The following is a 25,094-nucleotide window of genomic DNA, read 5'->3' as shown; positions in this document are numbered from 1 at the left end:
AGCTGAGGCACCGCAGCGTGTGATGCGTTTGACCTTGAGCCCATCTTTCCGGGTACATCTGTGTAACTGGTGCTCCAGTACCGACGCTATAATCGGAGCAGTGTCCCTGGCTGTTAAACCATACATTTTCTGGGTCATCCCTCAGCCCTGAGAGAGGGCCTCATCCACACGAGCAACAGAGGGAGACAGAGAGATGGAGAGAGAGAGCGAGAGAGGGAGAGAGAGAGGGTGGGAGGGTGAGAGAGGGGAAGGTATTTATAGAAAAATGGGGCTTCGCAGTACCTTTTCTTGCACAGAACCATTTCAGGACCAAGTGAGTGTGTCCCAGTTTTCTGATCGTCCCTCAGCCATAGGGTTTGAGCTGAGGCTGAGGCTGAGGCTGAGGCTGAGGCTGGACCGCCTCACCCAGGATGGAGCGCCTGACTCTCAGACGCTCTCACCTCTCCTCTGGCCTCCCTCTCCTCTTCTCATGACCGTCGGTCCCCAGGTTAAGAAAAGAGGACGGCCCACGTAACTTACAAATGTGATCTTTTCGGTGCGCTTCATTCTTTTTTTTTTGTTTGTTTGTTGTTGTCGTTTTTTTTTTTTTTTTATTTCGCCACTGGGTAGAGGCTTTTGGAGGCATTGAGCTCAGGTGAGGAGCAGCACAAGAGTGTCTTCAGGCACTCTTTGGCTGCGTCGACCCCCAGGCCGGGGGTGAAGATAGGCTGGCTGGAACGTGCCCTGCCGCAAGCCGGGCGAGGATGAGGCGTTTCCTGAGCAGGAAGGGCCGCTTCTCCCTGCGCCAGAGCAAGTCTGGCACCCGGAGCGCCTCCAAAGACTTCTGTAAGTCGGTTTGACCCGTTTCATCTACCGGAGGTAACACAAGTGGTGGTGGTGGGGGGGGAGGGGGCTGAAAAGGAGCTAGACGTGCATCTGGGTTGCAGGCTGGAGGGTAAAGGACGAAAGAAAACTCTTGATGGTGTTAATTTTGTTCTGGAAAAAAGAGAATATCATAATGCACAACTCTATTTCAGTGATTTCCCAGTCTGTTTAAGATGAATGATTAGTTTCTTTTCAGCAGCCTGGATTTGAAGCATAAAGTCTTATTTTTTTTTTTCTTTTGTTTAGTTTTGTTTCTAATTCAGTTTGTCTCCCTCTGGTTCGTTACGACAAGAAAAACAATGACTCTGCGCTGACAGTTGTGATGGATGACCGCATCCAGTAGTTTGTGTGTCTGCAATTTTGTGCAAGAGTGCACTACTTTCCTCCTAGTTTCAATGAGATGAAACCATCTTTGGAAGGCAAACGTGCTTTATCATATCACTCATATAGTGGCCCTTTGTAAATTCACTGGAGCCGTATTCACAAGTAACCCTGTTATGCAAATGATCTGAAGGAGAACGGCAAAATAGGTATTGTTAGTAACAACAGGGCAACAGTCTGTCGTCCGCTTCTCCGACACAAAAATTTCTTAAGTGTGCTGACCGGGCTCTGTGATGTCCTACATACGTCTTCGATGTATTCAGATGGCTGTGGATGAGTGGCGGTGGAGTCCAGGGGTCTCTCTCGGGACCCTCTCCGCAGCACTTAGAATGAGGCCAGTGACCAGGGGAAGGCCAGCAGTTCACGAACATGCGGTCTAGATGCCATCCGTCACAGATAACTTTCAAATAATCTACTTCTTGTTACTTTGAAGAGGGAGAGAAAATAATCTAATGTTTTTTTTTGTTTTTTTTTTAATTTTTGATGTCATGTCTGTGGCTTAAATAGATCAGTACCTGCTGCTCTGTCCCCGGCTGAGGTGGCCCAGTTAAACCAATGCACCATTTGACCTCCATTTAACGCCTCCCAGCCCACTTGTTTATGTCGCCAGATTGGTACGACACACTGAATGTGTCTCATGATGGAGCCTTACGTACTTTCTCAGTTAGTTTGGACGTGGCTGCTATTTAAAAACACCCTGCTTGTTTGAAACCCTCTGAGTGTTAATGACCTGTCCGTCATCCAGACCTCGGCCTCCCAGCCACCAATCAGAACTGGCCCGAGGCGTTCGGCTTCCGGCTCGGGGGCACTGGGCCCAGCTACATCCTGTCGGTCGTGGAGGGCAGCAGTGCCTACTTGGCTGGTCTGCAGCCCGGCGACCAGGTGGTGGACATCGAGGGCCAGGATGTGACTAACCTCAGCACGCCGGCGCTGATCGCACTGGCCCAGACGCTCAAGACGGTGCCGCCCAGCATCGGAGTGGTGTCGCGCCTCGAGCAGGTCAGTCATCGAGCAAGTAGTCGTCACTTTGATTGGTTCAAAACCACTAAGGTGGTGACGTCTTCGTTCTTCTCCTCAGATCGACATCAACCCAGGGCCAGATGGCCGCTTTGGCTTCACCATCGTGGGGGACAGTCCCCTGATGGTGGAGGACTGCATGCCCAACGGCCCGGCCGGCCGCAGCGGCCTCAAGGCCGGGGACTACGTCATGGAGGTCAACGGCATCCCGGTGAAGCACCACGAAACGGCAGCGGCCATGATCAAGGCCGCTCAGGGTCGACCTCTGCGCCTCGGCGTGCTCAGCATGGCCCGCCGGCCCAAGCGGCTGAGCAGCAGCATGAGGGTGCTGTCGCAGACCGGCGACAGCGTCAGGGAGAGCCGTGCCCACAAGGCCATGGAGTTCAATAAAAAGGTGAGTGTAAAGTGGTTTCTCAAAGTAATTTATTTATATTTTAAAAAATGTTATCGTCTATATTTACAGCCTGTGTCATTTATTTTCCCATCAGGTAGAGGAGGTACTAGGAGAGGAGCAAGATGTGAAGGAGCAGCTGTTTGAGGTGCTGAAGCAGTACGCGGCGGAGAGGGACGTGGAGAGCCTGGCCGAGGCCCTGCCCGACATTTTGATCACGGAGGATCATCAGCAGCTCATTGACAGCGTCAGGTAGCCAATCATTTGCTCGCTCGTGCATCGAGTAACAGGCCCAACGCCAGAGTTCGCGGCGTTCGCATATTTGTTTGAGAGTGCAAGATCAGCTTCAATGAGTTACCAGCCTTTAAGTACCTCTAATGTTGCGATAAAAGGAGCTTTGAGGCTCACACTTCGGAGTTTTGCTACGGCGGCGGGGTTAGTGCATAAATATTTTAGCTTGAAATCTAAATTGGGAATTAAATCGCTTCATACATCAATGTGTACTAAGATAAACCGAAATCCCTCTTGGGTTTGATGTTTTTGTATGAAATACGTGAAAAATCTGTTCATGTAATTCACGTACAACCCTCCTCCTTATGTTGGGAGGAAGCTGTTAAGAGTCAAATTATATATTCCGTGCAACTGGCTTTTCGAAATACATTTAAAAAATAATAATAATATTTTTCTATCCGACGGGATGCAGTGGCACATTCAAATTATTACCATTCATCATAGCTACCTATAAATCATTATTTTTGCGACTCCTTCTGAAAGAGCAACTCTTTCCAGCCCATTGTGTCTACACTATAGACTTGAGCAACAATAAGAACACAGCGAGGGAGCGAAAACACCTTAATTGTCTCATGAAATCAATATCCGGGAACCCACCCATTCAGCATTTTCCTGCAAAATGTGTGAGGGGGAGCACATCAAGGGCACACGTGTGGAAGTTGGGCGCCCTTGGGTGCTTGAATGTCGCTCTACTGTATGTTATTCATCGGTGCGGTATGGAAGTTCGCCATCGAATATTGCATTTCTTCCTCCTCAGCATTGATCGGAAAATCAAAACCCAAAACGCAACACCGCCGCACACACTCGCAGTTTTTTTTTTCTCATTTTAGTCACTTCCCTTCTCTCTATCCTCTCTGATCACTTCCTCTCACTTTCACTCAGTGTTCTTTCCCATTTTTCCCCGTCAGCTGCGATGCGCTCTTTGATACACATCACTGGATGCTATTTGCTTCCTCGTCTGCGTACGGCTCCTAGCTGCTACAGCCAGTTTGCTTCTGGTGGTTGGGATATGCACACATACGAACACAGAGAGACGCTCAGCCTCCATGCACACAGCCCAGTTTCTCGCACACATGCGCTCAGTCCTGGCTTTCAAGTTCCATGCTGGAAGAAATTATGAATTGCTGCCTCAGGTGAGTACTAAAAAAAACAAAAAAAAAACAAGAAAAAACAGTTTGGCAACGTTCGTTTTATGATTTTGTAACGGTTGTAGCAGGTTATCAGGTAGCAGATTTGGAAGCTGAAGTGCTGCTAAAGCATTCTGTAATAGCAGACCTCAACAATCAGTTAATGTTGAATTTTCCCCACGGTTCATATTTTGGTGAGTAATCGGTTCTGTTCCAAAGCCGCTGTCCAGACATCTCAGTCTTTACATCAGCTTCGAAAGCACATTTCCCTCCTTAGAAAGCTGCTGTAAAAATGAGCGGTAATGTTTGTTTTGCACAGGAGTCCCATTAATTATGCATTAGTTAGCCGCAGAGGACTGAAAACTGCTTAGATGTTTCGCACACCTACGGGCAATAAGAAAGTGCGGTAATTCTCTCGATCAGTGGCTGAAGCAGGGTTTAGGAAAATCAACTGTATCTTCAGATAACTGCAGTTGCCTATAATGCCCCGCTGGTGTGCTAAGTTCAGGTTAGCAGTGTAGATTTAACAATGCAATGCAGACTTTTTCTTGCTAAAATTTTGCAGGGTGTTCTTGAGTTTGTGTTCACAAGAAAAGGCCTTCAAATTTTATACCAGACTATATACCATAGAATAGATACTATTACTGAGTTGTCTTCTGCCGTAAGAGCTGCAGTAGCTTGGTGGTGTTGGTTTCTTCAAACAATGGGATGGTCTCAGTGGTAATATGGAAGTGCTCTGTTCTTGTGGCTGATAATATGTTTAATAAGTAGGTTTCAAAGCTGCTATTGGCGCTTTTAGCTGTGCTAGCAACATGGTTCCAGGAATGACGACCTTAGTGTTGCATTGATTGCCATTAAGCTTTCATGGCTCCCCCCAGCAATAAACCCCTACGAGATCCCTAGTTATTTACTCGTCTAATGCCACCAGCATGTTAATGTACCACTCAATTCTATCACATGCTTACCTCAAAAATTATCAACAACAATTACAAGATTAATAAATTCCAAATTTGGTATATGATGCCCATGGTGCTCACATAATCTCTGAATTTCTTCTTGTTCCACCGCAGTTTTAAGTAAAAATCTATTAATCTATTGTGGTAACCACTGACCCTTGGTTTTGGTCTTCTAACCCTAACCCCCAACCAGAAGGCTCCTACCCTTTATCAATGCCTGACTTCCTAGGTTACCATTGCTAGGTTAGCCAAGCAATTGCCACTCTGGAGCGTTTCCCACAGGAACACATTGAAAACCTCACCTAATTAGCATACAGCAAAATGTGTACATCAAATAGTCGACAACAGTTAATACAGCGGGGTAAAAAAAACACATAAAAACTGAAAGCTAGTGAAACATCCACTCATTCCGTCCAACGTCTCCCATTGTTAGCATGTTATGCATGCATTAGCTGTCTCGCCTCCATGTCACCTCTAGACTCTAAAGATTTTCATTGTTTTTCAGTAGGAATGGATCCCTAAATGGTTTGTCTAACCAACACTAACACTGGAAAATTGAGCCTTCTGGTTGGAGGCCAACAAAAGGATCAGTTGACTGACATTGTGTAGTGCCTATCCGCCATTGGTAGCATGCTAACATGCTTAACTAAGACGGGAGTGTGGCAAACATTAAACCTACTAAACATAAACATGTTAGCATTGTCATTGTCAGTGTGAGCATGTTGCCATGCCATGTTAGTGTCTGCATTTATCTCAAAGCATAAGTCGCCATATTGAAGAAACGAAGAGAGAGATAGTCTGAATATGGTGATACCTGATTGACGATACCAGCAACAATATGAGACTGGCGTTATTATGAGCTTGTGCTTGTATTGCAGTTTTATGTAGAGTGGGACGGTGCTCCACCCACCTTACCTCAGTCTAAAAATCAGAAGTCATGGATCATAGGATCCGAGGTGTGCTTAACAGCTTAGGAAGTAATTTCGTCTGCATGCCTCGCAAGACTTGACCACGCAGGCCACATTTCGCTCCGTCTGCCTCCGTCCTCTCGTCGTTTTCCTTCACCCTCCCACAGGACGTGTTCTATTTTTAAGCAGCCTATTTCTTTTAATAAAGTCTCTCTTAGGTTTCTGACGCATTTACTAGTGTCAATTCTTGCGCGGCTTCAGAGCCCCAGAGGTCAGCATGTGCTTGAAAGTTAAGCGTTACGCCGTGTATCAGGAGTGTCATTGCAGACAATCCCGGAACATCTTTTTCTGTTCATGCGGTTCTGTAGTGTTGTGATCATTTAGTGAAATTACACTGAAAGGTAGGACTTTGACTGACACTGTGTCTATATATAGACTACAGAGATGTTTAATTGCACTGTTGTATTCTCAACCCAGGATTAAGGATGAAGTGCAGTTTTTCTTACCTTTTTTTGGCCTTTGACTTTGAGAGATTTGGGCAGCTGTCAACATAACTAGTTCCTGTACATTCACTCATGCACGTTGCTGTGTTGTGCACACACGCAGTCATTGTGCTGACCTGCCTATGAAATTCCACCGGGACTCTCCTCTCTTCTCCACTTCTTTTCTCTCTCCCTCCTCACTTATTCCTCCGTTCATCTCATTCTTTCCTTCCTCCACTGAGGGAAGAGAAGATTTGTCACTCACTACCTCTTACTGCTGAATGATGGACTACTCACTGATGAGGATTATCCTTTAACTATGACCAAGAGGACCACCCTGAGCTGATCCTGTCCTTTGCTTCTTTGCACTTGAGGACGAAGGGGATAAAAGAAGGGGAACATGTATAGAATGCAAACGTGAATTTGGAAATGATGCGATGATTGTGCCAGAGGATGGTTTGGAGTTGCAGAGGGATGTAAACCACGTCCGCTCTTACAGTTTACTCCCTCCCGCTCTCTCATTCTCTTGCTTTCTTCACCTGGCTGCTTTCCGAGCCTGCAGCAAGCGCTGTTGAGATCCGTGCTCCTTCCTTTTTCTCACCTTTCTCTCCTTTCCCCTTTTGTCTGTGAGAGTTGATTTACAGACTAGATGGGGACTCACCGGGACAGAGGGGAAGCATTTTTATTGCTTAACTGACCTCAGGCACTACCTTAAAGCCCGGAAAAGCCATGGGAAGGGATAGGAACCTTTCAAGACACTTTCGGTATGGCGGTTTTTATTTGGTTTTAGCACTGTGCTTTGCATTGTTTGTGCTGAGTTGTATGTGAAGTTGAATGTGTCGGCATGCAAAGATATGAAAATATATGCTGTACCTAAATTTGATTCCATCACGTTAAACTTTAGAAAAAAGCAATTGATCATCTGCAAACAACTATGGGTAATTTCTTTGTTTACTAATTTTGTTGGTTAGCTTTTTGTGGCCTTTTAATTCCACTCTGTAGTTCCACTCCGTTGTGTCTCAAGTTGTTCCGTGGTTTTTGTCAATTCATGCTTGGCACAGCTGTCAAATTGGCTGATCAGAAGTGGGTCTGATGATAATGGTTCTTGCAATGAGTTTCCCAGCTGATTTCAGTTGTCATTCATCCCTGTATGCTTCGTGTCCTTGATCCACCCCTCCTTTAGACCTAATTATAGAATCCTCTCGCCCTCCTTATAATTGAGGGCATCCCAAGGCCTACATCCAACTTCACGGGAGAAAGGCTGTGAAGTTTCTACTCACTTCGTTTTAGTCAGGTTACAAGACTTAACATGTAAAAGTTGTTTTTGTTTGACTGAGCTCCTAACATCATCACAGAGTTTAAAAGGAGCTCAAGAGGTGTTGGGCCTGACGACAGCTGTTGAAATCAGTGGTTGACAGAATGAAATAGAGCTACAAACCACACAAATACACAACATACGGCCCCATTCTGTTTCATTTTCCCTCTCCACCATTTGTCCAGGAACAATGGTGATGTATGAGTGAATTTTGTAAAAGTTTTGTGGCCTACATAGGCTGTAAGCATGGACTATGCTGCTTGATTCCCAATAGTTACATGACCGTGGCCTAGAAAGAGCTCTAGTTCTCAGTTTTCTCTCTTTTCTACTCTGTCACATCTGTCAGATTTTCCTGCTTGTGCCTCCTTATGGTGTTTTTCTTAGGTCTTTCTACGTTTCTTCCTCCATCAATTCATAGGCTCGTACTGTTCATCTGTCTGTCACTAATTTCTGACTCGCTCTCTCTTGTTCAATGAGGCTGAGACTACTTTTCGTTATTTAATGTCTTTTAGTTATGTCTCTAACTAGAGCACCTCGCTTCTCGTCTTGTTGAACTAAACTGGCCCTCCAGATAGCAACACAGAGCAATGTGGTGTCACAGTTGAGCACACCACATCCCTCCAGGGGAAGAGTTTGGTTTTTGCTGCATGAATACACCATGTACTTAATCACTGTCACCTACATACACTACCTCCTTTGGTTTTTAATTTATGTGGATGTCTTCACTGTAAGCAATTGAAATGTTGTCTGTGTAGTTACAGTACAAAGTTCCACTTGTGAGTATTTCTGTTTTATGTATGCCTCACCAGGACACAATCTTTTGCAGAGATACAACTGAGTATTAAGGTTCTGCTTTTACATATGAAATTAAAGAGGGCCCAGAATTGATCCTTGGGGAACATCAAATGCCAAAATATGAAACTAAACAACCATTATTTCACTGAGAATACTGAGAAGAACATGTCACAGAGCTGAGTTTTCCTACCCAATAAACTCACATGCATTTTACACTGGCAATTGGATAGGCCAACATAACACATTTTCAAACAATCAAAGACAGGATTTCATATATGGTTTTAACAGAGTGAATCAAGGTGGCCCTTTTAAGTGTTATTTCACCTGGGACCCAAATACCACTATATCTATTTTATCACTGTTCAATAGTATGAACACCAGTTTGTGAATATTCATGTACGGTATGTACTAGCAGGACTGAAGTTCTCCAAGTCAGAAGAGGTGTGATTATATAAGTAACAGTGGATCCATGAGCCTTGGGGAACGCCATATGAACAAAATATTAAATCATTTAATCTCTCCAAATATATAAGATAAATTTTGAAACAATTTTCATACAACCTTAAAGTCCCCTTCACTTAATTATTATTATTATTATTATTGTTATTATTATTATTATTATTATTATTGTTGTTGTTGTTGTTGTTGTTTATTTTTTTTAATTGGAACAAGCTTCTGAGGCCAAGACACATGGATCCAATGAGGCCGGTCCCTACTGGGAGAGTTTTTATTAGAAAATCAAATAGGCTGTTCATGCTGGAACTGGTTGTATTGTGTGGTTTTCTGTGCGGTTGTCTACCTTGGCTATTGATTTTCCACTATGTGACTGAGGTGTATGTGTGTATAACTCAGGATTGGGGAAATTGTGGATAGTAGTTGTAACACTAATAGTAGTAGTGGAAGTATGTTGTAATAATTCTGATTACATGCTCCAAAAGCACAATATCTGCTCTTGTGATATTTAAAGTCTATGTGTGATCAGTTGCATGTGACAGCTAGTCAGAAGTATGACCAATGTTCGTTTCTGGTGTTAAATATCCACGTTGCACAAGCTATCCACAAGCAAACATGTTTTGACACTGTATTGCATTTATTGTCTTTATCTTTGATGAGCATCGGACTTTGGGTGTGGTTTGAGTTCAATTTACAGCCTTGGTGTCAATGACCTAATTAGCAAAAGTAAGAATGCGTGATAAGAACTGTTTTGTTACACCCACACACAAATTGACCTTACATATAGTCAGGTTTAATGGCTAAATGTGATGTGTGTGGGTTTTGTGAAGCCATATTTTGACTGCGAATCTTGTCAGAATCTCAAAGGGAACCATTTTCTTGCCTCATCTTTGGTTTGTAATATATTGGTATGTCAGCAGCTTTAGTTTATGTGTCTCTTTTAATTGCCATGCAATACTTGTGTCGTGTATATGGAGGCACTTTGAAAGTGGTTCACTCCTGGAAAAAAAAACCAAAGCGCTCTTTTTTCTCTTCAGCACAGTAGAGGTACCCAGGAGAATCGTGTCGGAGATAGAGCGGTAGCGAAAGATGTGTTGTGAGGATTCTGGCAGCATCATTTTGTAGGCGGGATGGGGACATAAATATGCAAAAGAGAGAAGGAACAAATGAGGTGTGTGTATGAGAAAATGAGGGAGAAGCGCCCTATATTTAAAGGAGAAACACGCACTGAAACACATTTCAGAACAGATGTTGCCAACGTTTTCTCCATTTCTGGGTCATTTCTGTTTTTCTGTTATGTTTTTTTTTTGTTCTTGCAGATAATTGGCCAAGCACAAACCGCATGCAGCCGACAGCACACATACAAGGGAGTTTAATGGGAGCAGAAATTTCAAACAGTCTCAAGATATCAATGGTTAACGTCAGATTTGTGCATTGGTGCTGCTATTGAAGGGTCCTACAGGGAGAAATTTGTCATAGACGGTGGTAGCAGTTTTTACACCAGTCCTCAAGGAGTTTATGCATCTAACATCTAAGCCTTCATTAGTAGGCTTGATGCACACAACACAGTGTTATCATCCATTTCACGTAGTCGACACTATCTTTATATTTACAGTGCATGCATGCAGCACACAAAATTGACCTGAGGAAGTGTGTGCATCATGCAAAAATAAACCTTAGAACATACATAATGTCACACACTGAGACATGTCAGTATTCGATGGTGGCTTTTTCCTTTAAGAAGAAAAAAATAATAATACTGAGAGTTGTTAATGGGAGGGGAGAATAACACGAGTCGAACACTTTCTCCCAGAGGTGGCTGTGGCACCGAGCCTCCTCCTTTTCCGTGCAGTGTATCGGCTGTGAGCTGTCACAGATGCCGAACGCTCTCACCTGCAGCAGCTGATGTGACAGAAAGAGACAACAAAGCTCGCCTCTTGTCTCTTTCATCCTCTCCCACACATGCAAGCTCACGAAAACGCACACAAACGCCGGACCAATCCCTTCTACCTGCGTCGACCCTCCCGTGAGATGATGTGGACTAAACTATTTTCGAGCCAGTTAAGTGGATCCTGCAGCTGGAGCATTAATTCCTCTGATTTGCTTTAGACAAAGAGAGATTGGGATAAAAAAATAAAATAAAATAGCAGTCTAGGATTCTGGATTCTTCACTGACGGGATTTTGTTTTCCTTTTTATGATATCATTATCATCATGTAGAAATGTATGAAAGTGTGTAATCGTCCCGACCACGAGCAAACGAAGCCAGTGGAAACCACCCCACCTCTGCTTTCCCATAGTCTGTTTGAGGCTGTTGTCTGATTCTACGATGTTTGCCAGAATCTTCATTCCCAAGAAGCACCGGGAACGCTTTGACGAGGTGGTCTCTCAGAGCCTGATGAGCAGGCTCAAAGGGCGAAGCTTCAGTGACCCCAGCCGGAACCGCTTACGCCGCAGCCGAAGCGAGGACCACCCCGAGCGCCTCCTCGTCTCCACCCGCGCCAGCTCGGTGCCCCGCACCCACGCGGAGGAAGGTGTGGTCCCCCCAGCCCGAGGCATGCGCAAGACCACCTCACTCATAGCCGGCCACTCCAGTGGCACCACCAACTGCAGGTCAGTGTTAAACAGTAGCACATCAGTTATTATTTCCCATCAGCTTCCTTCAATAAATCACAATTTCTCCCTCTTTGAGACTGATCAAAAATTTAAACACTTAAAAGACTTATGATCTAACTGAAAATAGATCATTCAGTGGTAGAACAAGTGGCAACGTAAACCTTAGATAGTGACACCTGCTCTCTTCGTGCTCTCTGCTGTTTCTTGTCATGGATTTTTGATTTGAAAATCCCGAAAATGTTCTGAAGATCTGGGAGAAAAAATCGCCCCAAGAAACCACTAATCTCTTCTGTGTCTCTGCCTTATGAAGATGTTCTACAGCTCCCATGGGGTGCGCTGTCCATATTTAAGTAGCACTGTTCCCCTTCATGCAGGAAGTGAATTTAAAATAGTCTTATGGATGTGAAAATCAGAGTCAGAGGGCCACATTTGGACTCCCAAACGCGCAGATAAACTTATTAATCAAACAGCTTCATTTGGATGAGTCTCCTGGCTAAACACAGGTTCTGAGTATTTCTGTACCTGTTTTTCTTCTCACTTCAAATCAGTTATTGATCAGAGTTCAAATTTGTCTCTTTAGGACCGTGAGAGTGTGCAAAGGCAACATGAGTTTTGGCTTTACGCTCCGAGGCCACGCTCCAGTGTGGATTGACTCAGTGATCCCTGGTAAGTAAAGAATGTCTGTGGCCATACATTTAGTTATTAAACTGGTTGTATCCTTCAAAAAGCCAGGATCCCCCATTAACGTGGCAATTATTAAATCAAAGTAATTTCTTTTGTTTTCTGTCCTCCAGGAAGCCCCGCAGACAAGGCCGGACTAAAACCAGGAGACCGCATCCTGTTTCTCAATGGACTCGACATGAGGTCGAGCTCTGAGCCACATTAACATTACAAAAGAAAAACATGAGCAAACAAAAAGTATATTGGAACTAGCTTAAGTCAAAAGAAAGAGGCCTTTCGTAACCAGAGTAAACAGTGTTACACGGTTATAAAGCTATCATGTGTGTCAGCATACGTCACCTTGTGTCTGCCTCCAGGATCTCCTCCCACGAGAAGGTGGTGTCCATGCTGCAGGGAAGCGGCGCCATGCCCACCCTGGTGGTGGAGGACGGCCCGTCCACGTTCACCCAGTCCGAGCAGGAACTCGCGGGGGGCAGTGGCCCCGCGGCTGAAGGCGCCCGCTCTCCGGCGCTCAGCTCGCTGCAGTGGGTGGCTGAGATCCTGCCTCCCAGTATCAGGGTTCAGGGTCGCACCTTTGGACAGCAGCTGGAGCACCTGCTGACCATCCAGGAAAGGTACACAATCTGCAAGGCTTTGGAGAACTTCTTCCAGCACAGGTGAGTTGCAAATTATTTTTTGGGAGACAAAAAATAATGTTCTACACCAATGTCAATGCACAGTATAAGCACCTTAGCTCATTAAGAATGTGACCTTTGCACAGGGAAAAGTTGAGCACTGGGAAAATGAAACTCTGACACAAATCAAAAGCCAACGTTCAGATTCGAGTCGCCTGAGCTCAACTGTTCCCGTCGCCCGCTAATGCACTAATTGACTTTTGATCGGACAGCTCTGTCACCTTGCCTGTGTTTCCACGGCGACAGGAATGTTGACACTCTGATCGTGGATGTGTTCCCGGTGCTGGACACTCCAGCCAAACAGGTGATCTGGCAGTTCGTTTACCAGCTGCTGACGTACGAAGAGCAGGAGCACTGCCAGAGCAAGATTTCACGTTTCCTTGGATTCAAAGCGCCAGGTGTGTGCACACCTTTTACATTCTTTGACGTTTCTACGTACGGTGTGGGCAGCTTTCAGGGTCTGTATGTTGATTACAAATTGCTTTTGTTTTTGCGCGAGATGGACGCCATCATCAGAATTCCATGGGGATCTTGAATTAAACCACCGGGTCATTGAAATTCAATCAGCTGGGGTGCCTCAAACCTTCATGCGCATTTATCTCTGCATCTACATTGCCAGTATGTGTGTGTGTTCCAGTTCCACCACCACCACCACCACCTCCCCCTCCTCCGGAACCCGATGTTGCCCCTGAGCCCCATCGCCGTAGCAGCTCCATGAGGGTGACAGGGACCACGTACAGGAGCAGTGTGAGGGGCCGTAGCTCTGATGACCTGGTCATTGGCACACACTTGGGCATGGGTACTGAACTTCATTATCTTCATCATTGTCAGTAGAAACAATAACACTAAAAACCATGACAGCACTCTCAAATTTCATCATTATCACGGCTTTTCTTACCACTAACACAGTGTTCTCTTTGTGACTTTGAATATAGTCTAGTTTCATACCAGTTTTTTTTTTAAACATTTAGAATCTACTTAGTTTTGCTTCTCTTCTGCTGCCAGGTTATATTAAAGGTCCCATATTATGTTAAATTCACTTTATAAAGGTTTTCTAACAGTAATGTGTGTCCCTATAGCCTGTGTATGAAGCCCCGGGAAGTGAAAAACTTGCTTGTTCCATTTATTAGTGAACGTAAATAACCACTGTCTCTGGTAGTGGACACTGACTTTGACCTGCCCCGTGGATAGATCAGCCTGTCCTCTAAAATTAGGGAGCGGGTGCCATTTTTTCTTCTCGCAAACTTCTTCAGGAACTTCTCCTTCTGGGTCAGATTCTGGTTTAAACTGGTAAGGTAAAACGACAGTGTCTCATCCAGCCATAGTCATAAATCCACCGTCAACATTAGCACATGCCAACGCCAGCAAAAGCTGCATCCTCTCCCCGAGAGGGGCGTGGAGTAGGCGTGGACAAACACAGCTCATTAGCATTTAAAGGTACAGACATAGAAGCAGCTGTTCTCAGTAGAGCTCGCTAGAGCAACTTTTTGACTGGCTGAAATTCAGGACAGAGGCTGAATTTGGGGTAATACACTTTGAAAACAATGATGTTGGACCTCTGACACATGTATGAAATTGCTGGAAAAATGTATAATATGGGACCTTTAAATTGTGATTTAACATATTTACACCCAGTGGCTGATTTAAATCCAGACTTTGCCGTTAGCTGAACTCATGAGAAAAACATAGACATAGGTCAGAATTCTTTCAACTTCTGCATAAAATTTAGCAAAGTTTAAAAACATCAGTGGACTAAGTCCTGAAAATAGGCAAAAAGAACCCAATTAAACAAACTTTTCCTGTAACTGCTTTATTGTCGTCTACATCAGTTGGAAGGAACATTTTCACCCATTACTCAGAATATAACCACTCGCCTAATCTTAAGGTTTAGCTCATGGACAGACGTCCCAACATTTTCTTTCAGACTTCGCTGGTATAATTCAAAAGACACATTACCAAGCCCATGTTTAACGGACGGTATGAGGTTCTGATACTTGAATGTGGTGTTGTTTTGCCTCAAGTCATAGGTTTCTCATTTAAACCACATAATTCTGCTTTGGACTCATTTGTTCACAAACTTTTTCAAAATGGTCGTTTGGCTTGTCCACATGATGTTTACCAAACTGCAGATGGGCAGGAATGTTCTTTTGGGACAGCAGTGGCTTTGTCCTTGCCACTCTGCTATGTGCATCACTGTTGTTTGTCGTTCTTCTAATGGTGGATTCATAAACATTAACATTAGCCAATGTGAGAGAGGCCTTTAGTTGCTTAGAAGTTACCCTGGGCTCCTTTGTGACCTTTTGGACTGTTATGCATTTTGCTTTTTGGAGTGATCTTTGATGGTGTACCCTCAGTTGTCTGATTGTGGATTTGTGTATTCCACACTTGGAAACACTTCTGAACCTATGGACTGATTTGGCCTTTAAATTAATGTGTAATCCTAGAGGTCCACTTACTTTTGTCTACTTTCAGGACTTGTTAGAAATACACTGATGTTTTGAGTCATTTTTATGCAGCAATGTAAAACATTTTGAGGGACGCACAAACTTTCAAGAAGCACTGTATATGGGTCAGTCTACTGGCTCGGCTACCCTGGTTGTATTTAAGTCATTTTAATTGGTGTGTTACAATAGGTCTCCGTACAGAGCCAGTACATGAGACAGGAATGAGGTTGGCTCCAGGAGAAAGACAGTCAGGGGACGGTACTTCACTCCCTGAGACTCCCAACAACTTAACTAACGTATGTACCTGAGCCAGTTTAATTATTATTATTCACTCACCAAGCTAGGACAAAACGTCTCACCCCGGTTTCTTTGTACATTTCCGCAATGCAAGTTGTCAGCAGTGTATGCTGAACTGGAGAACATGTACTCATCCAAGAGGTCCAAGTCTCTGAAGAGTCGCCCTCCTCCTGCCCCTGAGAGTTTGCTGGATCTGGAGCCTCCTTCACGCACAGCATCCCCTACAATACATGCTAACACAGGTAGCTGAAAGTATACATTTACACTAAATTCATGGCAGCCGGAATTAACAATATAATAAAATAATATACTATACAAAATGAGTTCCTGTTTGATATCTTGTGTGCTTTAGGTGTATTTAATGGAAAAGTGTAAGAGAAAGTGTAACCCATTTATGTCAGCTGATTATATACATATACATTACCATGCAAAAGTTTTAGGCAGATCTGGAAAATGCTGTAAACTAAGAATGCTTTCAAAAACGTAAATAAATAACATAAATAATGATTGTTTATTTTCATCAATTTACAATATACAAAGTGAGTGAACAAAATAAAAATTTAAGTCACATCAAGATATGGTGTTACTATGCTTTGCCTTCAAACCAGCATTAATCCTTACAGGTACACTTGCACAAAATCAGGATGTTTGTTCACACAAGGGCTGGAGAGTGGTAAAATAGTGTCTACAAGCAACAGTGAAGCATGGTGGAGGTTCCTAGCAAGTTTGGGGCTGCATTTCTGCAAATGGAGTCAGGAATTTGGTCAGGATTAATGGTCCTCAGTGCTGAGAAATACAGGCTTATACTTATCCATCATGCAGTACCAGTAGGGAGGAGTATGATTGGCCCCAAATTTATTCTGCAGCAAGACAACAAACAAAAACATACAGCCAACGTCATTAAGAACTATCTTCAGCGTAAAGAAGAATAAGTCCTGGAAGTGATGGCCTGATCTCAACATCAACGAGTGTCTGGGATTACATGAAGAGACAGAAGGATCTGGGGAAGCCTGCATCCACAGAAGATCTTCAAGATGTTAGGAACAACCCACCAGCCGAGTTCCTTCAAAAACTGTGTCCAAGTGGACCTAGAAGAACTGATGCTGTCTTGAAGGCAAAGGGTGGTCACACCAAATATTGATTGGATTTAGCTTTTTCTTCTCTTCATTCACTGCATTTTGTTAATTGATTTAAAGAAACTATTGACACTTCCGTTTTGGAAAGTTTTCTTTATTTACAGTATTTTACAGTATATATTAAACATTAACAAGGGTATTTTCATGCAGGATAATGTAAAACATTTTGGTATATTATGACTGATGTAGGCAGGATCAGAGCTAGAAATGGGACACAGGGAGCATTTATTTAAACTTTGACTCAGACATAGACTTGGAGAGACTTTAATAATCCACAAGGGAAATTCCATGGTCACAGTAGATTAGGTGCACATAAAAACCCCAAAGGCCAAAAGCAGCATTCTCATGTTGTTCTCAAACATTTACCCACGCACTGCAAGAGCATGGTGGTGGTGGAATTGGAACTAGAAAAACACACCATTAAATACAGTAATTTGTTTTTTAATGGCTAATCATATGTACAATTTTGAAGAAAAAAAAACCATATGACAGAATTGGTTAATTCCAGAATGTGACTGCTGGAAACTTTTGTTCAATTAATTCATAGACCAAAACACATTTCTAGCAAGTATTGCACAAAATATAGTTAAGAAAAGCTTTTAAAACAAGATTTCATTTACATTAAATAGCTATTTATGTATCCTTCTTGTTCTCAGGTAACCGTAAAGGCCCCCCACCACCGACCTCCTGGCCGGAGCCCCTCCCAAGCCCCCCTCAATCCCAGTTCTACCCGTCAGGGTTAACAAGCCAGACCAGTGCGGAATCCAACCCTTACATCAGCCTGGACAGTCCCCCTCCCTCACCTCCCGAACCCCCCGACTACCCATCTAGTCCTCCCGCCCACCGCAACAGCAAGCGCCGTTACACCTTCTCCAAACCACCTCGTTCGGAGGACACAGACCGCTTTCTGGATGCGCTGAGCGAGCAGCTGGGACAGAGGGTGGCCATCGTTGACGAATTCTTGACTCCTGAAAACGATTATGAGGAGGTAGAGCCACACCAACACTGCACCGAGGAATGATTTCTCAACCAGACAAAATGGCTCCTAGGCATCATGGGTTAACTCTTCAGTTTAAAGCCGCCATTTAACCCATTTGTGACCATGAAGCATAAAAACAGGAAGAGAAATTTGATTGAAATATTTTAGGACCATTCATTTTGTGTTTAGAAGGAACTAAATTCAGCTTCAATCCAGCTTTACGATTTCTGATTGTTGCCACTGGACACCGGGTTTTAAGAAAAAGCCTCTATTTTTTGTTCTCCAATGAACATAACGAGTTGGGTTGGAGCAATCATTGCTTTTTTAAAAAAAAAAAAAAATTTATAGTTACTCATGTTCCATAGGTTCTGGTCACAGTAGGTTAACTGTGCTACGTTGATTTATCTTGTACACTAATTTAAGCTTTGTGTTCAATGTTCAACAGGACATACCGCTTCTGACACACATACACTTAAATAGAGAGTACTTTTTATACACTCTTAATACTTTATACTTATGTGAAATATCAATACAAATTGTATCATATGTATGTATACTGTATATTAATAAGTATACAAAAAAATATGTCACAAGTTCCTATACATCTAATGAAGTTTAATTGGCGTTAATGCCAGGATGTTGTGCAGATGGGCTTCCCAGATGAGGAGGATGAGGATAATGAAGACGACTTAGGGGTGGATGACGAAGAAAACGGAGGATTTGTGGCTCCAGAGCTCAGCAGCCCGAGTGATGTTCAAAGCAGCAGTGGAGAAGAGAATGCCTCCTCTCTCACCTACTCCTCGTCTTCTGATCACATTCCCCCACCTCCCATGACTCCTCCACCTCCTCCACCTGTTCAGTTCAATGACCCACCTCCTCCACCTCCAGCACCGGCACAGACACAACCTCAGCAGCAGCAGCAGCAACAGCAGCAGCAGCAGCAGCTTAGCTATACTCCTGAACACTCCCCGAGAGCATATGTGCCCATTCGCCGGAAGTCTGGTCCTCCTCCACCTCCTCCTCCCCGCAGTAATCCACCTCCTAAACGCCACTCTTTACATAAAGTTCTCCCATCTAGAGAGGACCTGCAGGTCCATGCTACCATACAAGAGCTAAAAGCCTACCAGGAACAACAAGCTTACCAGGAAAGACAAGCCTATGAGGAGCAACAAGTATATAAAGAGAGGCAGGCATATGAGGAGCAAAAAGCCTATGAAGAGCAACAACTATTCCAAGAGCAGCAGGCCTATCAGGAACAACAACAAGCCTACCAGGAACAACAACAAGCCTACCAGGAGAAACTAATCAAAGAGAGACAGGCATATGAAGAGCAGAAAGCATACGAGGAGCAGAAAGCTTTTGAAGAGCAACAAATATACCAAGAACGACAAGCATATGAACAGCGTCAAGCCTACCAGGAGCAGAAGGCATATGAACAGCGGCAAGCCTACAAGGAGCAGAAAGCATTTGAGGAACTACAAGCCTACCAGGAACAGAAAGTCTACGAGGAGCGTAAAGCTTATGAAGAGCAGAAAGCTTACGAGGAACGTCAAGCCTACGAGGAGCAACAGATGCAGCAGATCTACCAGAGCCACCACTCAATGCCTACACAGCCCACACAGCAGAAAGCCCATTCACCACTGCCTCTCCAACAACTGCACCAGTCCTTACCCCCGCTCCCCTCTCCAGACTCTACCCATCCCCACCCTAACCACCCTATTTATATGATGCGCCAGGCACAGCAGCAACAAGCCCACCAAAGTCATCACCATCGACGCCTGTCTCGCTCAGCCCCTCCCCCACACCAACAATCACCCCAACCAACTGTCCACCCCAGCCAATCGGGTCAATACGCAGAGGGCATCTACCAAAGTCATCAGATTATAAGACCACAGCCTCACCATTCCTCGGCCGAGATGCTCCACCAGATTCACCCGGCGCCAGCTCCAGCTCATCATTCTTCTGCTGAGATGCTCCACCAGTTGCAGCAATCTCAGGTCCACCACTCATCTGCCGAGATGCTCCAACAGATGCAGCAAGCCCATGCCCATTACTCGTCCTCAGAAATGCTCAACCAAATGCACAAATCCAAGGCCCATCATTCTTCAACGGAGCTTCTGCATCAAGGCCAGCAAATACAGGCTCACCACTCCTCAACGGAGCTCCTCCATCAAGCTCACCAGATGCATCGAGGACAGCCCCACCATTCGTCAACTGAGCTGCTCCATCAAATACATAAACCCCAGGCCCATCACTCCTCCACCGAGCTTCTCCATCAAGCCCATCAGATTCACCAACCTAAACCCCATCACTCCTCCACAGAGCTTCTGCATCAATCCCATCAAGAGCCTGCCTCTCTGCCAGTTCAGCTAAACCGGGACAGCCACTCCCATCAGAGCCGGAGAAGTATTAAAGGTCATCATCAAACTGAAGTGTCATTGCAGCAGATGCACCAAAGCCAACACCCCCAGCCAACCAAACCATCTCCGCAGAGACCACACTCCATCCAGCAGACCCACCATCATTCCAGTTCACCGCAGATCCACCACATCCACCACATGACCCCACAGCCTCCTCCTCAGGACTACCAACACCAGATTCATGTCATCCATCCTCCCCAACAGCCGCACCGGCCCCAGCCCCTTCTCTCCACCTTTCAGCCCCTCCAGCCACACCAGTCCTCCCTGTCCACCTTCCAACCTCTGCCCCAACACCACCAGTCACAGCACCAAGTCCAGTCCTCCACCCAAACCGCCCGTCCGCACTCGCAGCCGTCACACCACCTGCTCCAGTCCCAACACCAGCCGCAATCCCATAAGCAATCCCATAGCCAGAATCAGCCCCAGTCCCTCCCCCACTCTCTTTCGGATCCCACAGAACATCTGGACCTCCCGCCGCCTCCCCCACTCCCCCCACCCTGCTCCCCTCCGCCACTGCCAAGACCAAGTCTGTCGAGGATGGACTCCAACCACATGAGTGTGAAAAGGCTGCGCTGGGAGCAGGTGGAAAACTCGGAGGGGACTATATGGGGACAGGTGAGTTGTGTGGGGTTCGGACATGAGGAGCTAAGATATTTTTAAATGGAACCGATTTTAAATTTAGATTTTAGAATTGAAAACATATGCTAAAGGTATACAATTTGATTTTGCGTTTTTGCATATTGTTGGTAGTTGGGAGCAAATTCTGACTATGACAAACTACATGACATGGTGAAGTATCTGGATCTGGAGCTGCACTTTGGGACACAGAAGAGCTCCAGTGAGTACACATGGCATATATCTGCAGTGCTTTAAAAATAAGCATTATTATATTTAAGATCCTCACATCTCTGGATCCTTCGAGCATGATTATTAATTCGACGAATGTCAACTGAGAATTCTGCATATTTATCAAAGTTTGGACTGTTATGTGTGTGATCTTAGATTATTCTCCTATTAAATTCTTTGTAATCTATGTACTAATGTTTTCTGCTCCATGTTTGCCCACCTTCTTACATACCTATGTCTCCATAGATTTTGACATTCAGCTAACACTGATCTAATTTGTAGTGCCTGCTCCAGAGTCATCCCCTCATCCAGAAACCTTCAAGAAGAAAGATGTAATTGAAATTCTATCCCATAAGAAAGCTTACAATGCATGTAAGAATATTTCTTATTCTTTTGCCATTTTCTTTATAAAGCTTCATATATAATTGTAAACATTTATAGTTTTGTTTAATTTGTCATTCAAAATGAACAGTTTCCCACTAACAATTTGATTTTTGCATTATTGTTTTTCAAACTCTAGCCATCCTCATAGCCCATCTGAAACTGTCTCCCGGGGAGCTCCGTCAGGTATTAATGAACATGGCCACAGATAGGCTAGAGCCAGCTCACATCAAACAGCTGCTGCTGTATGCCCCTGATGCAGAGGAAGTCAAAAAATATGAAGAGTATAGGCAGGACCCCAGCAAACTCAGCGAGCCAGACCAGTTTGTGTTGCAGGTACAGTCCTGGCAGTTTTGTTGGATGGCGCATGCATGCATATCTTTCTGTGGATGAGCCCGTGCATGTGTCATTGCCTCAGCGCTGCATTTGTGCTTACTGTATCTCGATTGTTTGTGCCTGTCAGATGTTGTCGGTGCCAGAGTTTAAAACCCGCCTGCAGAGCCTCCTCTTCAAGTGTTCTCTCCAGGAGAAGACGGAGGAGCTGAGGGGAGCATACGACTGTATCTACAATGCCTCCATGGAGCTCAAGACCAGCAAGAAGCTGGCTAAGATCTTAGAGGTAACCTACTGTTTGGAAAAGTAATTACAAATGTACACTTGCAAAATGTTATTTGTTTTTATATATTGGCTTAAAGTAGAGCTAGACATGGAAAACACTCTGTTGTCTCCGTCTTTTGTGCCTTTCTTTAGTTTGTGCTGGCGATGGGGAACTATTTGAATAATAGCCAACCGAAAACCAACAAGACTACGGGCTTCAAGATCAACTTCCTTACAGAGGTACGTCACACACCATTATACAGTATTACAATTTCATACCAACACATGCATATGATGTGTATGAATTTAATAACCACACTATGCCTTGTACAGCTGAGCACAACTAAAACCGTGGATGGGAAGTCCACATTTCTGCATATTCTGGTGAAGTCGTTATGTCAGCACTTCCCGGATGTTCTGGATTTTTCCAAAGATCTTACAATGGTTCCTCTCGCAGCAAAAGGTAGATATGGTAGTCATTTTAACCTTTCACCTGCACCAAATCTAGAGAATGTTTTAAAATATCTCATTCGTTCACACGTGTGTCTTCAGTAAATCAGAGGACCATCACGTCAGATCTGAATGACCTCCACACAACCATCCAGGACATTCGCTCAGCCTGTCAGAAGATGCCTGCGACGTCCGAGGACCGCTTTGCCGTTGTAATGAGCGTATCCTTTAATAAGAATAAAGAAAGAGGAATAAATAACACAGTAAAAGAGCGCAGTCGATTTTTTGTTTTTGTTTGTTTATCCCTTGACTAAATTATGCAGAACTTCTTGGAAAACAGTCACCCAGCAATCCAGTCTCTGGAATCTCTCCAACAGAGGGCCATGGAAGAATTTGGCAAAACCGCCTCCTTCTTCGGAGAGGACAGCAAATCCACCAACACTGAGGCCTTCTTTGGCATCTTTGCTGAGTTCATCAACAAGTTTGAGGTGAGCAAGAATGAGTCTGATGTCACTTTTACATTATTGCAGTCAAAATGACATGTGTGTTTGTCTCCTCAGTCTCTCCTGATGTTATCATCCCCTAAATGTTGTTTTCTTTCTCATACTCTCTGCTGTTTGTAATATATAAGACTGAAATACATAATTGAACTGTAGTCAGGTCTGATGACCATCTCATTACTTGCTGCATTTCCTGCTCTGCCAGTGTTTTGTTTTTGTAGTGGCCCATGCAGTATGTTCAGTAATTAGCACATCTTGTATTGCCTCAAAGATTTTGAGAGAAAGCAATTAAGGAGGTGTGATTGCTGTGGGGTGGGGCTGCCTTATCTGGTCTGTGTGGGTGGTTCATGACCAAGTAAAATACACATGAATGCAAAAAAAGGTCCAAAAGCTTCCCAGCAGAACTTTGTATTGTCACAAGATGGTCAAGAGTACATACTTCTCCTGTTAGTGGTTTTAATGTTGTGGCAGTTCTGTGCATGATCTATTCCTGCATACATTTTTAAATTTTTTTTCTCTTCACTCCAGAGAGCTCTCAGTGATCAGCAAGTTGTCGAAAATCCGAAGAGTCCCAGGAGTCCGCGATTGGCCTCCCCGCTGGCCTGGTAACACACACATGCACATATATATAACATGGAGCAGTTCATATACTACATACTCATGTTAAAAAAAGAAAAGAAAAAAGAAACATTATACATAAATTCACCTACAGACACCAGTCATTGTGAGGTATTAAGCAAAAAAATGTTTTTGTGTTAACATGTTTTTACAAATGTGGATAGTTACACTTTATGCCAGTGCTGTAATACATGTATCTTTCTGTTGAAAAATAATATCTACAATGGATTAGATCAGTCAATAGAACACAACCGTTAATATATCTCTACAGACTGAGTCATACTTACTCACACTATTAACAATATATAGATTAAGTTATTCCTCTGAGGCCGACTTTAGCTCGTTGTTCACCTGCATAAAGCTGTGTGACAATTTTCCATTAAAATCATTATTGGCAGTTATAAGAGTCATAGAGTTATACATTTTATCTTGAAATATATATTTAACGAGCACATAGTCAGCGATTCAGAATAAATAAAAGTAAATAAATCATTTGTTTTGATTATATAAGTTTACGTGTTTAACTTTTATAAGGCACCCACCACTCTGAATGTAACATAAATTCTTTAGTGAGTGTCACCTGTTTTCTCAAGTTAATATTCAGCTGATGACATTTACTGCCTTGTATCTACGCCTCAGTGTTTTTCCAAATTCGTGATGCTTCGTGACTGTGCAATTTAATGGTTGCGCACTTCTAAATCTACCAACGTGTATATAGCGGGAGTTGCTACTTGCTGCTTGTTTTTATGAAAAATATTAACCCCAACGAGGATAATTTTTAACCTGGTTCCAGTCGTTAAGACGCTAATGACAGACTGGACTGGACAGACTGTGTGGATCTTACAGCAGGCGCTGTGCAGTATGTGAACGCCGAAATGTGTCCCACTGTTAGATATTATACCACCACTACTACTACTACTACTAATGAAGTGTAAATGAGACATATTATTTGTGAACTGTACAGAATAGCGAGAGAATAGATGAAATATACGGTATGCTACGATATATGAATCACTTTGCTACTTTAATGTATTACCCAAGTATTTATTTTATTGAATGTGTCTTATTAATTGACTCTAGAGCTATACCACTGAGAGGATAACACTGTCATTATGTGTCATTTTCAACAATATTAATAATAATAATACGGTGTACCAGCTTCTCTGACTTACCTGTGGTTTGTAAAAAGCTAAAGTTCCAATTCATATTTTTCAAATTGTAAGTCAAATGGCTATGATAAGGATAATTAATGCGTGCAGCCGGTATAGACGTCATTTTCTAATGCATTTTCACTTTTCCTTGTTAAAATTACAGAATATAAATCCCTAAAGCTTTGCTGTCCATTTAAGGCCTATAAAGTGTTAAGTCTGTATTTTGTATTGTAACCTAGTTCTGACAAATATAAAGAGTTGTTTGAGATCCACCTTTGCCTGAATCTTTGTGCTTTTTAAGACTTTTTATGAAACAAAGAAATAT

The 25,094-nt window shown here is 43.7% G+C and overlaps 1 protein-coding gene across 2 annotated transcripts; it reads left to right on the top strand.

Moving 5' to 3' along the window:
* Window positions 1-218: 218 nt before the first annotated feature.
* Window positions 219-25,042, top strand: grid2ipa (glutamate receptor, ionotropic, delta 2 (Grid2) interacting protein, a). Of its 2 annotated transcripts, XM_047571862.1 has the most exons (23): window positions 219-825; window positions 1,991-2,244; window positions 2,324-2,656; window positions 2,751-2,905; window positions 11,320-11,592; window positions 12,176-12,261; window positions 12,390-12,459; window positions 12,633-12,932; window positions 13,197-13,348; window positions 13,588-13,749; window positions 15,584-15,690; window positions 15,786-15,933; window positions 17,484-17,815; window positions 18,442-20,841; window positions 20,977-21,064; window positions 21,355-21,444; window positions 21,593-21,789; window positions 21,917-22,072; window positions 22,204-22,290; window positions 22,384-22,513; window positions 22,603-22,721; window positions 22,824-22,988; window positions 23,529-25,042. In XM_047571862.1, exons 1-23 carry the CDS (start codon window positions 744-746, stop codon window positions 23,607-23,609), a joined length of 5,967 nt encoding a protein of 1,988 aa, XP_047427818.1. In that variant the 5' UTR covers window positions 219-743; the 3' UTR covers window positions 23,610-25,042. The 2 variants fall into 2 exon arrangements, with proteins under 2 accessions (XP_047427818.1, XP_047427819.1); XM_047571863.1 differs by lacking the exons at window positions 219-825; window positions 1,991-2,244; window positions 2,324-2,656; window positions 2,751-2,905 and adding an exon at window positions 6,635-7,181.
* The last annotated feature ends 52 nt before the right edge of the window (window positions 25,043-25,094 follow it).

Source organism: Mugil cephalus, chromosome 20 (assembly GCF_022458985.1).
Source record: "Mugil cephalus isolate CIBA_MC_2020 chromosome 20, CIBA_Mcephalus_1.1, whole genome shotgun sequence".
Classification (NCBI taxonomy): domain Eukaryota; kingdom Metazoa; phylum Chordata; class Actinopteri; order Mugiliformes; family Mugilidae; genus Mugil; species Mugil cephalus.
The sequence above is the reverse complement of the archived record's forward strand: the minus strand, read 5'-3'. Positions and strand labels throughout refer to the sequence as shown.